The sequence below is a fragment of the Rhipicephalus sanguineus genome, chromosome 2 (genome assembly GCF_013339695.2).
Source record: "Rhipicephalus sanguineus isolate Rsan-2018 chromosome 2, BIME_Rsan_1.4, whole genome shotgun sequence".
In the NCBI taxonomy this organism is placed as follows: Eukaryota; Metazoa; Arthropoda; class Arachnida; order Ixodida; family Ixodidae; genus Rhipicephalus; species Rhipicephalus sanguineus.
Window position 1 is genome coordinate 29,540,903 of NC_051177.1, and position 15,060 is coordinate 29,555,962.

The window sequence follows — 15,060 nt, forward strand, 5'->3', positions numbered from 1 at the left end:
TATATAATACCATTTATAAACGTCTCTAACCATAGCCACAACATCCCCAGCTGTTCTTGCTGGCATTTCATATTTTTTCGCGTGGATGTAATTGTCAGCCTGTCTCACGCCACAGAATGGTGTTCTTGTCGGCGTCGTTTCCAGCTGGCCTGCATATTTTCCAGGCCGACAGACACGAAACTGAGCCCCGCAGTTTATTGTATTTCGCAATCGACTATGTCCCGCGGAAATGGAGAACCACACACTGAAATTTCGAAAGAACGACCTTCTGAAGGTCTGCTCCGAGCAGCGTGTCGCATAAAGTGTTCAGTTCTGTTCGCCTCGACTTTCTTTTTATTCAAGCGGCGTCTCATTTGAATCGAGAAAACGAGACCACGCTGCAAACGAGCCCACGCTTTTTCACTACGTCGGTAAATGTCAGCGGCAGCCAGGCTAGACGGAGAAATCTGGCCTTGCAATCATTTCGTTATTAGGGCTGACAACAGCTAATACTCTTGAGAATTGAAGTAATGTAATTTTGAGATGTACTCCTAACTGGAACCCAAGAACGATATGCTTACTGAACACGTTACTGTTTTTCCGTTTCTGATGAAGCGCAGCTGCTTCTAAGTCAGAATTGTGAAGAACAATCAAATATCAAAGTTTTTCACTTTGTTTAACATTCTTTAGAATTTGTAGCCCTATATCGGCATGGCGCTAAATACAAATCTGTTAGCACTGGGAACCTTGGGCCTCCTGTGCAAAACGGTAGTAATAGTAGTAGTAGTAGTAGTAGTTGTAGTAGCAAGCAGCAATAGAAGTGTTGTCGTCGTTGTTGTTTTATGAGATTGGTGTGATCAACTTGTGTATTTGTAATAACAACAATTAAAATACGTTGGTGAACAATAAGGAAGCTAAAATATTAAAACAGTGCAGTCTTACAGAATCGATGTATTAGAAAATTTTAACAGATAAGTCACGCACACATTTGTTTGTTTGATTTAACGAACACATTATAAACACATTTCGCAGTCCCAGCATATACGTGCGAGCTCAATTGTGGACGCAAGAAACTTGCATTTAAGGTGTGGAAATCTGTCAGAAGTCATGTCCAAGACTTTCTTCCTTATAAAATTATTTGAACCATGTTTGAACAAAACGAAATCCAAAAGTAGCAGTTTCTTGCTGCAGCTTGTCATATTCACTCAGAAATGTTTTTAGATGTCTTGGCGATATGTAGAATTATTCATATAAATTTGTGCAAAACGGCGCCCAGCGTCCTACTGGCAGAAACTCATCTTGATTAGCCAAAACGTGAAGATTAGTGAAGGTGTCGCTCTGGATACAAAAAAAAATTACGTATTAAGTTTCATCGCAATAAGAAACGCAGCCCTTGGGTATCGTCCATTACATTCAAAAGGACGTCATGTCCGTCCAGCAAGATCTCTTTCTCCTCATCAGGAAGTACCTTAAACTTCTGAAGCACTGTAGTCGTGTAAAGAAAGATTTCCATCATGGCAAGGGTCTCGCCCGGGCACCGTCGCTTTCCTGCGAAAGTAAATGATGAAATACGTGAGTCAACGGTCACGCTAAAAAATGCAGCGTTCATGTCCTTGTGTAGCAGTTGGTGTAGTTTTAAATCCTGAGCTAAATGCAGCTCCACTACAGTGAAACCTGAGCAAGTGCGCAGCACGAGCACCTAGCGATTCCCGTTGAGCTGTTGTTATTCTCTTTCTATGAATGATTTCTCGCAGGACTTCATAACACCGGCGCCGGAGAAGCGCCGGTGAGAGGAGCAATCGCGCGCCTGGCGAGACAGTGGCGATCTCTCTTGCGCGGCGCGGGTGTCAGCCGCAAATTTCCGAAGCGTATTTAGCGACTTTAAGTGAATTATTGGGATTACTTATTGGTTATTTCTGTTAGGTATATTATTTTAGACCTTGTTCTTTTATTTTAACCCCGTTTTGAGCACTGCTAGCCATATTTTAGGCTTGTCTTGACCACTTGATTTTGAACTTGACCCCACCACATGGATGCACGACAAGCCGGGTCCCTAAATTGCAACGCACTTCGTATCAGAGGAGAGCAATCTGTTACGTAATACTCGAGCATCTCATATCATGTCCTGATATCAATATTTAGCGATAAGCTCGTGTACGTCTCTCTGTCAAGACGATATCCATGCTGGGCCACAAACGCTCACAACTTTAGCATCACTTCTACATACATTCGTTTATATGAATATAGTCATTCGGCACCGCCGACTCTGATAGAGCCGTTTATATTGGGACTAAGAAGTTGGGGTCTACATGATAGAGAACTTCACAGGCTTTGTCTTAACAGCTCATTGTTCAGCTCCTAGCTGACGTACTGTCTATATGCCCGAAGTCATGGACAATGTATTTGATGGGGCATGTACGCTGACGGGTTCGGCATCACCCTCAATCTAAGTGACTTATTTCAAGAGTACAGACTTTTGGGCTAGTTGGTTCGTTACATTCAGAGAAGCCATAGCGTTGAAGACACAGGGACCAAGGAAGAGGACAGGACATTAGCGTAAGTCCTGTCGTCTTCCTTGGTCCCTGTGTTTGCAACGCTATGGCTTCATTTACTGAGTTATTTAGTACCTACATTCACAACACCCCCCTCTCTGGGAAAGCTATTAACCTAACATAAGCACAGAGCAGTTGGCGACACAAAGTGTGAACAACTGCTCTAGTGCTACCTCCTGAGTCCTTCAATACTCGTATAGACTTTTTACTACACTATAAGTTTATGATAGGTAAAGATATAACTGTTCCTCCTGTTATCAAAGATCTCCTTTGACGAAACGTCCCACACTTACCCATGCTAAATGGAAGAAATGCCATCGGTTTTTCTTTTACTGCTGTGCCATCTGCATTAAGGAATCGCGTTGGGTCGTATTTGGATGGACAGTGCCAGTACGCTGGGTCATTGTGAAGACTCCAAAAGTTAGCTGCCACAACAGTACCAGCTGGCACGTCGTAACCACAAATAACTGTGTCTCTTGCAGCTCTGTAGACAAAAGAAACATGCAAAACTTAATAGACAAAGGAAGAAACGTAATCAAACGCGCATTCATTCAATAAATACGAGCTCAAACACAGTCGTAACTACATTTCGCAAACAAAATTCATTTACATAAAACAAGAATCCACAGTGGCATAACCGATTCGGTCACTGGAGAGAAAGAAACAGTAAGCTTATTAAAGGGGCATGTGCCGAAAGGCAGCAGATAAAGGGATAAGTATGTCAAGCTATTTCAACAGTTTGCTGTGGACTTCCTTTAAAGGGACACTAAAGAGCAAAACGATTTTTTTTTTCATATTAGTAAAGTACTCTTTGACGATACCAAAAACACCACGCTTGCTGCGAGAAGACGCTTAGTAAGCGAGAAAACGCGCAAAAACAAAATGTGGGTGGCGACGCCACCTTGAAGTTTCCGCACCATTCGCCGTGACCTCACATGTTTTGACGGCGCCTACTAGGGAATATGTAGTTCCTAACCGGTAAAAATGAAGTACATTGTCCTTTGAGGGGGGCCATAGACTTAACATACCAAGTTTGGGGTAATTTTGTTGAGCCAATGGCGCCGAAATACGATAAATACACTTTGAAATCCGTGTCGTCACGCGGGGAGATACCGGCGAGAAATATTGAAAATGATACTTTGGACTTCATATTCTCCTCTATTAATAAACCTATGATGGCGAAATAACGACAATAAAGTTCTCAGAGCACAATTTCTCGATCTAAACCGATTCATTGTTTCTCTTCAGTGTCCCTTTAAAACAGTGGTTCTCAGCCATGGATGTTTCCGGGACCCCTTGCAGTGAGATAAAAGGGGAGGGGGGGTCATAAATTAACACGACATGCATCGTGAAATAGGTGCCGGTTATTTCTTCCTGGCAAAGAATGGTCAAACTAAAGAGCCACCACGATTTGATCTCAACAGCTTGTCAAATAAGTTGAGCGGTTTGCAGCCGCATTCGACCTGTTTCTATGTTTGCTCTTCAAACATATGCAATCCCGGAAAAAGCATGCTTGCGTGCATATGTCGTACAAAACCGCAACAAAAGCTTTACAACCATCTCATGGAGAAGGGGAAACATAAGTCAGCTCCACCGCAATGCAAAAAATATTATGCGGCGAAGCATACGAAAAACGCGGAAGGGGCCGCTGTCACGGGGCATAGTGTGCCTCCAAAAAACGCGTCTTTTGGTGTTTTTTTTTTTTTTGAGGATGGGTTTTGCGGTCCCCACGAATGGCTTCGCGGTCCCCCCTGGGGTCCGCAGAACCCCATTTGAGAACCACTGCTCTAGAATGTCTACTGCGTGTGCAGGCACGAGCACGAATATGCAAGGCCATTTACGATTGCGATTTGCGTGCGATTTGTCGCAGAGTTGGGGTTTTCATAAAGTTATATGTCAGAGGCTGTTTTTTTTTTAGTGGCACGAGCACCGAGTGACATTCTTGTTTCTCTTCCAAACATATCAGGTCGAGCACTGCTTACGGTATTAGGAATATTCATAAGAAGTCTTCCAAGAAATAGAAATCGATGGTGCTGGCTCAAGTTAAGAGTTATATTGGGTGCATGCGATATCGGCGCATAACTTTACTTAACAACCAATTAAATGTCCAAAGAATTAATTAAAATTAATTGATTGACTTCATGGAAAGACTGTGAGCAGCTGGGATCGTTGCGGCACCTGGCGGAGCAGATCTCAACGACGCGCTTGTTTACACGTGGCCTCTGAGATTCGCTTCAGCAGCGCGCGAGACACAAAGTTAACACGAGGAATACGCCAATGCACACGAACGCCGGCGTGCGAGTGCCACTACCAAACATCTTAATCCAGAATATAGGGTCGCCTACAGAATATTTCTTACTAAAATTGTTGCGCACGACTTATCCGAAAGATATTGTTTATACGATATGTCGGTATATTTATTTATATATAGCTCTTAGCATACAGGATGTGGAGCAAGACACAAAAGCTGCTTATGCAAATCCAAGTTTCCAACACGCTACTTTTTTTGCTTTGGAAGCGTTGCTGGAGTGCCGATATGCATTTGTGTGTCACTTGCGTAGCCAGAGACAGCATAGAAGGAGGGGGTCTTCAAAGCCCATCCCCCCTTTTCCCGAAATCTTTACAATTTGTATGTGTGTACATATACACACACGTAAAAAACACGCAGAGGAATATACAAAAAGAGGGCCAGCCCCCCAACCGCCTCCCAGAAAGAAATTACAGGTTATGCTAACAGGAAAAGTTGGGCGAGTTGGTAAACGTGCATCATGAAATAAAGGGCGAAAATACAAGGAGGAACGGAGAAGACACAGTGACGCGCTACTGGCAACTGAAGCTCATTGAGAAACACAAGTAATATACGCATACATGGGCAGTTGTAGCGTTGTAACAGCTTCCATTTCTACAGGGTATTAATGTTTGGTGTGCGCTGCTACCTTGTGCGCAGGAGCATATAGTCCCATCTCACTTTGCATCCGGCTCGGGCTTTCTTCCTCTGAAATAAGCAACCACGTGATGTGCAGTTTTGCGCACGGCGCGAGTTTGTATTCTGACGTCACTAAACTTTTACCTCCCTTGCGATTATCTACAGCTCACTAATTCACATCGTGACAATTAGAACTAAATATTTATTTTTCTTTACTTTTTTGCTAGATGAAGTTCATTAGCTTTAATTAACTAGATTGGAAGTGTGGGTGTGCTTGTGCTTGGCGTATGCGTCGTGCGCATGCGTGCGTGCGTGTGTTTCTGCCTCTTCGTTCGTTCGTTCGTTCGTTCGTTCGTTCGTTCGTTCGTTCGTTCGTTCGTTCGTTCGTTCGTTCGTTCGTTCGTTCGTTCGTTCGTTCGTTCGTTCGTTCGTTCGTTCATCGTACAAGTGCATCACTTACGTCCTGCTTATGCCAAGGGGTGATATTGTCCTCCAACGTAGCATCTCCATTATTGAGGCCATGGTGAACGGCATGCGCAGCCGGTCATCCCACTCAGGCGCCCTCAGCTTGCCCACAACGGCATCTATCTCCCTTTGGATGCGCGCCTGGTGTCCATCGGGGTCACTGGCCGCAATGTACAGGTTCCACAGGATGGCTGTCCTAACTGTGTTGGTTGAAGCACTGTAGAAGTTGATCGAGTTGGCTTCCAGAGTCTTCACTGCGATAAAGTTACAGCTCTTATTCGTATGAGGAACAGAGCTGTCTGTCACAATACACGCATATCCTTTATTTTTCACTTAGTGTCCCGACGTAGACGTACGCCAAAAGCTGAATTCTCTTAAAAGGGCCCCGCAACACTTTTCTGAGTTGGAACAGTCTCACTATGTAAACGCATGACGCTTCGTGAATCACATGCGCAAAAAATTTCAGAATCTGTCAAGTATGAGTGGAGTTACAGATTTGTCGCGCGCTTCAAGCGCTTTCTCTCTCCTCTCGCACCAGCGAGCGCACTGAAAGATACGCAAGGAAGGGGGGGGGGGTTACAAGGGAGCAAGAAGATGCGATCCTTCGTCAGCGCGCGTCATCACGTTGAGAGCTTTCTTTTATTCTTTTTTTTTTCTTCCAACACGCGGCTGACTTTTAGTGTGATCGCGAGTGCGCGCGCGGGCACGTGGCGGCATCCCGCGGCGACCACAATAACTGTTCTGCTCAAAAATACTCAAATCAGCCAACAGCCTGGCACTTGCGTATATGACGCAGTGATTTTGAGTATATAGCATCATTTGTCGAGAGAAGAGGGAGCGATTTTTGGCTGATTTTGAGAATTCAATGTATATTCCAGGCGGCGTGCTGCGCTCTGACGTTTGGCTCGCGTGTTCTCCGGGAGCCTCGACTACCGATCGGCAGCGTTTTCTGACCATGCTCAAAAAGTGTTACAGGGCCCCTTTAGGGGGTTAATAAAACTTTTCCGCAAGCCTATAATTTTTTATATGCGTGAATCGTTTATTCATATCCCATGATGTTATGCTAACAGTCGTATGCATGTTATTCGAGAAGAAGCACCATGGAATTTTGCGAACTAGCACTAGACCAAAAGAAATAGATTGCATGATAACGTTTATGTCCGTGAAAACTGTAACTTACATGAACAAAATAAGAAATCCTTGGACAACAGCAGAGAAGTGCGTGAGAGCGTGTGTATACACAAGTGAGACTGCAGTTTGGTTCCTAGGTCAGAATTTCTCGGCAATCAATTAGTATTTACCATCAACGTGCGTCGAGATTATACTTTCAAGTAACAGCCATGCTAGAGAACTAGTCCTGCAGGCGAAATATCAATTGATTTTTGCATACCAAAAAGCTTATTTATTGGTAAAAAAGAACTTCAAAGAAGGTCTCAAGTGAGGGTAATATTGTGATATTAGGAACAGTATTATGAAGAACGATATTATGATAGCCAGAGATACATATTTGTCGAACTGAGATAAGGCGAACTTCAGGAAGGAGCAATATAATGTCTGGCAAGCTGGCGCCTTTATGAGTCTTTTATATGCCAAGTACGAAGTCTTTATAACACATGACAAAGTTGTCCCTATGGCCTCCAGGGAGGTTTGAAGTACTTACAGGTGTAGTGTGAATTATCGCCGTTGTTCTCTTTGACCATTCTCAAATAACCATCTATAAAGTCTCTGTCCTTATATTGGTCCATGACTTGTTCCCGACTCGAAATTTCGGTTCTGTAACACAATACACAAAGATAACTTTTGTAAACGCATTTTACAATAAGTACTAAATAGCTGATTATGTTTGCCTAACAGTTATCCTTGCAGAATCAGCAGGTTTACGAGCCTCTAGCGTTAAAGAAAGATGTCATTATTAAAATTATGTTCCTCATAATTCGAAAAATTCCGTCTGGAAGTGTTTTCTTAACAACTTGTTTTCTTAAGTTGCGTAGTCTAATTCGAACTCACTGACAAGGACGTGCTTGATATTTTTTTATAAATGAATACGACCGTGCCTCCAAAGTACAAAGGATACATACAAAGGTGAGCTAACAGAACATATGCAACGGTGCGGCCACTTTCTTAACGCGCCAATAGTGAGAATACTAGTGCTCTGACAGTTCGGGATACGAAGGTGGCTGCAACATAGTGACGTATATTGACACGTAGATTATTCAATGTGATCGGGGTTCACCCACAAAGACCTACTACCACCGCTCGCCGTAAGCTTCGCCACAATGCTTGGAAACGTCGCGATTATTTCGATTACGCGCAAGACACGAGTAACCGAATTTATTCTAGATCTAACGTGAGCATCAGCGATAACGCTGGAATATTCGATAAAGCATCTATAAAAGCTAGCTGACGCATTTCACAGACGAGCTGATTCGTCGACGCCCGACGCCTGCGCTCGCCGTTATCATTGTATTACAGCGAGTGTTGCTTCTAATTTGACCCTTTCTTTTTGCTGGGCACAAGTTCGCCCAATAAAGCGTGTCATCTTTACCGATTGATCCTGCTTTTTTCACGGTCACAACCACATGACAGTATAAACCTACCTGATAAGTTTCTTGAACTCCTTAAAAACGTAGTTGATGCTGCGAAGCCTCGTGCATGGGAGGTACAAAGCGAAGAAGCGGACTGCGGGCAGGAAATCGGCTAACGAGAAGAAGTTGGCGTTCTGCAGGAAGTTAGTGAGCAGTTCCGCTACTAGGCGACCACGGGGATCGTGGTGGTCGTAGCGTTCGCCGAACACCAGCGCCGACATGTTGTTAGCCACGCTGGCGGTAAGCTGCTGCGCCAGCGTCACGGGCCTTTCCTTGCTAAGCTCCAGGAGCTTCGTAAAGCTCTGAATTTCCTCCTGCGTACGAGAAGGAACAAGAGGGGAAAAGGGATCTTTCGCATTCTCGTCTAATCGTTCAAACAACTTCGCTTTCGCCTTATGTTAAGCAATCGTTGGCCCTTAGCTCGCACAGCATAATGTTTAGTTTTACTTCAGACCGAATATCAACTTTTTTTGGTGTGTAAAGCACTGAACCTGATTCACTGAACAAATTTCTAACAATGCACCTGTAAGAGAGGTAGCTAAGAAAGAACAAGACACAGTATAAGATGGTGAGGGGAGGGAAAAGCGGAGAGAGCAGATAAGTGGTTTAATTTCAGCAGCTATGGTTACCCAAATTAAACGATCATTCGTCCGCATTCTTCGCTTTTTCATCGACGACCTCGCGATTATGTATAACCTCGAGGTCATCGGAAGTTTAACATGCTGAAACACGATCTCAATACGAGGCATATCGTAGTGCGGAGCTGGTGATTAATCTTGACCACCGGGGTTCTTTATGCATCTACATATAAGTACATGAGTGGTAATCTTATATGTAGATCGATATTCCCATTATCCTTTCTCACCCCAGATAAACACTTTTTGAGTGAACTCGCTCTTACTTGCATGTGCTTCTCCATGGATTTCTTGGCAAAGCCCAAGTTCCTCAGAACCTGGAAGCAGTACCTTCTGTTCGCTTGCCACATTTCTCCGTTCAAACCTCCAACTCCTGACGACAAACGGAGGACAAATCACAAAATATTGTGAATTCTGAGCATCATTAAGTCGGATAATGTGAATAATACTCTATAACTATCACGCAAATGTTACTGACCAATAAGCATGCAAAACTGACTGAGCATTCGATATGTCGAATTCGGGGCGTCCTTTGCCAACACCATAAAGCCGGTGCGATTGCATGGCGCAATCGCACCGTTCGCCAGAGTTATTTTCATTGGTTTTGTATGTGTTCAATACGTTCTTACTCGATTGTGCTAGAGCAATCTAGCGTACTCATAACTCCTTTCTTAGTGACACTGAGAAAGATTTCAAGGTAAAAGAAGAATTTTGAATAAATAAATGTCATTCTTACATCTTTTCTTACTTCTCTCCTCTAGATATAATAAACTCTAGTATAACAAACGCCTCACATAAGTTTAAGCTCACCGTATATGCAAGTTTTGCTATAGTGAATTACTTTATATATGGAATTCTCTTTAGCGCATACACCCGTTTGTTATCGCGGGTTTCGACTCTATTGCTGCTTGCGATGAAAACAGTAAAACGTGTCAAGGACGGCAAGCACAAGTATGATGGTGTGCCAAACCTTTAGTGTCGAGATACCGGAACACAAAGTCTTCGGGTCTGTAGAGAACATCTTCATTGTTGAGTCCCTCCCGGACAGAAGCGACGTCGTTTAGCACAACCACATCTTTGGAACCCAGGCGGACCCTGCAAGCATCATAATTTTATTGTTGCACTAAAATTATTAACTTTCTATTTAAAAGAAAAGTTATATCTTACGATTGCATTAGGCAATAGAAATGCAAGGTTTGCTTTAAATGTTATTTTTATGTGCAATACTTCTTTTACTGGTATTCGAGGGGCATTGAAAGCTCTCTAACACTTTCCACTTCCTGTAAAACGTTTTAGCTCGATACTTTCATTAATTTTTAAGACAATTACGCTGCTGACATTCTTGCATATGAACAGCAGGTAGTTTCGCCTTTATGGCCTAGCCGTACCTAGCCGATGGGACCTGATGCATATCAGATATCGACAAGCGCCACGGCCGAGCGGACGCATGAAACGACCCCGCCAAATCAAACGAGTAATGGAGATTTCAATCGCCGATCAACGTCCATTTCGGTTCGTGATAGTTGTCATTACAAGGTAATTTTTACGTATTTGTTAAAAGAATCGACGACTGGTCAGAAAGTGTGATTACATCCTGGTAGAAATCTTAAAAATCGTGAATTATAGTGACGGATTCAAACATCATTTTCGCGATCTGCGTAGGATTTTTATTTTTAAGGACACAGGACAGCGCTGGTCCGGCGTCCTTCTCGTCTTGTGTCTCCGTCGTGTTCGCGCTGGTTTTCCAAGTACGCATCGCTTCCAACCCGCCCACTCCTCTTCCTTACTAGTATTTTTAACTCGCGTCTAAAAGTCACAAAACACCGGTATATCGCGCAGCCTAGCGGACGAGCCTTGAACCTAGGTTATGGACTCGCTCGCTTTGCTGTACGTAGTCTGATGCTTTCATGCGCACCATAGTTAGTGCTCAAAATTAGAGCATGCATGTTGTTACCCATCGCCGCTCTATTCGGTGCTGCTTACGAGATAAACAGGAGTTGACGCTGAGAAGCGGCAACTGCGCAACATGTCGAGCCAGGGCGCACGCATGCGGAGTGCACGCATGCGTAGCAAACCGAAGCGCACAAACGCGAACCGCTGCCGTGCTCACCGCCCGCTCTTTCTAGCATGTGTTGTGTGCGCGACTTCACAGTCGCCACAGATCGAAAACCTCTCATTATAAATCGTTCACGGTGCTTTCCGCGTTACCTTTCCCTGATCAGACACTCTGGCCGGTAAGCTTTCCGTTGCACTAAAGGAAACAGGTACCATAAAAATTGGTTGTCGGTCCTTAAACATTCTTCGTTCAGGAGACTGAAGGACTACAGATAAAGATCATATTGAAAATTACTCTGCGCATCTGACTGCGGAAGCTTTTGAGGTGACTCGTAAAGCGAAAGAGTGCATTTACTTTACGGCCTTAGCACACGTGGGGTTAATAATAATGTGGGGTTACAGTCTTGGCTATCATTTACTGTAAGTGTGATTCAGAGTTAGCGCAAGAAATATCTCAGAATCACCGTACTCGTACATATTGTTTCCAAAAGGTTTTGTTGCTGCTGCTAATTCTATATGCTCAAGGAAACAGAATCGCATGGTAGGCACAAATTTTGACAGAATCTATTGATTCAGAAGTCGTTCAAGTGAGGGTATTAAATAGAGGAGAGGCCGCAAAACTTCAACTTATCACAGAGGTACACAGTTATACATTCAGTAGCACTGAATCATGTGCAGTCGCTTGAATAGTACACATACGCTGTAACTGTTACCCACTATGCCTAACATGAGTCTTTTCGCTACAGTTTGCTCAGTCATACTAAAAAAAAAAAAAAAAGGACACCTGCCTGAATATTGGCCCGTAATGGTCGCTCAGCTCTTTAAAAGTCACGTGATACGATTTCCTCACGAATGGAAGGTAGCCAAGCACCGGTAGTCCGCTCGGACCGGGCGGAAGGCGCTTGCCTTTTCTGTCTGTTCCCTTGCTTACAGCAAGATTTCTCATTGCTAGTAGTCCAGTTGTTAAGATGGTCACCCACACTGCAATCGTCGACCAGCAAAATTCCCCTCTGAGGGCCTGTAGGAAAGTAAGCGATCGTTTAAAGCACTGTGTACGCTTCAGCATATGCCAGAAAAATGGATTATGTATGTCATCGGTCTACTCGACAATAGACCACATTCACACTATCAATAAGGTGATAGCTAAATGCGCGGAATATAACCAACCCCTGTATATAGCCTTCATAGATTACGAGAAGGCGTTTGATTCAGTCGAGATATCAGCAGTAATGCAGGCACTATGGAATCAGGGCGTCAAAGAACCATATATAAACATACTGGAAGAAATCTACAGCGGCTCCACAGCCACCATAGTCCTCCATAAAGAAAGCGACAAAATCCCAATAAAGAAGAGTGTCAGGCAGGGAGACACGATCCCACCAATGCTGTTCACCACGTGCTTACCGGAGGTTTTCAGGGCCCTTGATTGAGATGAGTTAGGGATACGAGTTCATGGAGAGTACCTTAGTAACCTGCGATTCGCTGATGACACTGCGTTAATGAGTAACTCAGCGGACAAATTGCAACTCATGATTACTCAATTGGACAAGGAAAGAAGAACGGTAGGTCCGAAAATTAATATACAGAAAACTAAAGTAATTGGCAACAGTTTCGGCAGAAAGCAGGGCTTCGCGATAGGTAGCGAGACACTGTAATTCGTAAAGAAATGCGTCTACTTAGAACAGGTAGTAGCCTCGGAGCCGAACCATGAGACTGAAGTAACTAGGAGAAAGGATGGGTTGGAGCACATTCGGCAAGCAGTCTCAAATCATGGATGGTATTTTACCATCATCACTCAAGAGGAAAGTATATAACGGCTGCATCTTACCGGTACTCACCTACGGAGCAAAAACCTGGAGGCTTACAAAGAGGGTTCAACTTAAACTGAGGACGACGCAGCGAGCAATGGAAAGGAAAATGGTAGGTGTAACCCTAAGGCACAAGAATGGTGCAAAGTGGGTCAGCGAACAAACGGGTGTTAAGGACATCTTAATCGAAATGAAGAAGAAGAAATGGACATGGGCAGGGCATGTACCGCGTAGGCAACATAACCGCTGGTCATTAAGAGTAACTGACTGGATTCCAAGAAAAGGCAAATGCGCGAGGGGGAGACAGAAAGTTAGGTGGGCAGATGAGATTAAGAAGTTTGCAGGTATTACGTGGCAGCAGAAAGCACAGGACCGGGTTGATTGGCGGAACATGGGAGAGGCATTTGCCCTGCAGTGGGCGTAGTCAGGCTGATTATTAAATGCGAAGCATTTCTTAGCGAACCTCTGGCACTTTGAGCGTTTCTATCTACGTATCTATCTATCTATCTATCTATCTATCTAGCCGCCTACGTCTGGGTGCTCTCATGATCGCCTCCTTAACTTGGTGTAGACCAAAATTTGCATGGGAGGGTAAGAGGATTTGACGAATATGACTGCCGGGTCATGACATGAATAACGTTAAAATCTTGTCGCGTACGTCGTCAAACCCTTTCCACTAGACACGTGTGGCACATACCCGTTTACCACGGGCCGCGCTGTACGGGTATGCGCCACAGGTGATTGACAGTTTATATAGACCCAGGAACGGCGAGAACAGACATTGTTAACTTAAATGCTAGAGCGTTAAGGAAAATCAACATCGGCAGCGTTGACTCAACGAATGGAAAGAATGAAAAATAGGATCCCAGCAGGAATTGAACCCAAGCATTCTGCGTGGCAATCAGGTATTCTACCACTGAGCCACGCCATGTCTATAAAACTAGTTTGGAAAAACAGCCTACGCAGGCGTAATATTGCAACGTCAGTTATGGTTGTGGTGCTGGCTATCTAATTTTACAAGAAAGCTATAAACACTACATGATACTCCTACGATACAGGCGTCATATCAGATTAACGTCTGTAGTTCCAGTGTTGGCTCCGTTTCTATAGCAGTCTAATAAACATTACGTTTGTATTCCTATGATTCAGCAAGCCATATTGAAGCATTGCTCGACCCCGGAGGAATACATTAACGAAAGTTACATATGATATCCACATCACCGCACCGTAAAGTGCACTTAGTGCACTTTTCGGTGCGACACTAAAGTGCACTTAGTGCACTTTAGTGTCCTCTCCATTTCTTACGAGGCTGGGCGATGGCCTCATGCTGACCGTGTATGATGCCAGATTGATTGACAGCCACTTTGTAGACAAATACGACAAACACCATCCACTGATGTTGGTCTACGTAGCACTATTCAGGCCCACCAGCCTCGACGGCCTATACGTCACCAACGCGAAGGGTGTCTTCAGGTTCCTACATGTCGCCGGCTATGTCGACAGACATGTTGTCGACGAAATGACCGAGGCATCCACGAATTCCAACAGCTCTACTATTGGCCGCGAGATCGAGCGGAGTCGCCGCCTGGCGGCTTTTGGCTGAACCACGCCTAGTGTGGATTGCTCCGTGCGTCGTCTGCTAGCCACGTTGTGTTCGCATGTGCGCGTACGTCATGCAGGTCCTCAAAGGGCGGTTTGTTCCATTGCGTTAGTGCAACTTTAACCGCTCGTACGTATGCCGAACACGATGTAAACAAGTATTTAGCCTTGATCGGCTATATATGTACTGTAATAAGATAAGTGAGTGCACTTGTCGAGAGTGCTGTGTGTGGTCGTCGTACCCTCCGTTAACGAGAGTCATATCAGTGTAGGTTCCGCGCTGTGGTTCAAGTGCATTGCAAAGTGCACTTGGCGTTGTCATAAAGAGGGGAAGTATTAAATCTCATGTGAATATAGCCTTTTAACGGCGCGGTGGTAAAAAGAAGGCTCTCATACATTTGCGCGTTGTGGTTAGGTGTATAACTTTGGGACTGTCGTTTATAGGTTACGCGACGA

At 44.3% G+C, this 15,060-nt stretch overlaps 1 protein-coding gene across 1 annotated transcript in view; it reads right to left on the reverse strand.

Annotated features, from left to right (window-relative positions):
- Nucleotides 1-848: 848 nt before the first annotated feature.
- Nucleotides 849-15,060, reverse strand: part of LOC119382625 (cytochrome P450 2A12) — a 17,036-nt gene continuing 2,824 nt past the window's right edge. Inside the window, exons 3-10 of the mRNA XM_037650411.1 lie at nucleotides 11,986-12,215; nucleotides 10,113-10,237; nucleotides 9,409-9,515; nucleotides 8,520-8,821; nucleotides 7,583-7,695; nucleotides 5,918-6,176; nucleotides 2,825-3,015; nucleotides 849-1,527 (exon numbers count right to left, since the gene is read on the reverse strand). Coding sequence (XP_037506339.1) covers nucleotides 1,349-1,527; nucleotides 2,825-3,015; nucleotides 5,918-6,176; nucleotides 7,583-7,695; nucleotides 8,520-8,821; nucleotides 9,409-9,515; nucleotides 10,113-10,237; nucleotides 11,986-12,215 — 1,506 coding nt within the window. The 3' untranslated portion in view covers nucleotides 849-1,348. The remainder of the gene's footprint in view (nucleotides 1,528-2,824; nucleotides 3,016-5,917; nucleotides 6,177-7,582; nucleotides 7,696-8,519; nucleotides 8,822-9,408; nucleotides 9,516-10,112; nucleotides 10,238-11,985; nucleotides 12,216-15,060) is intronic.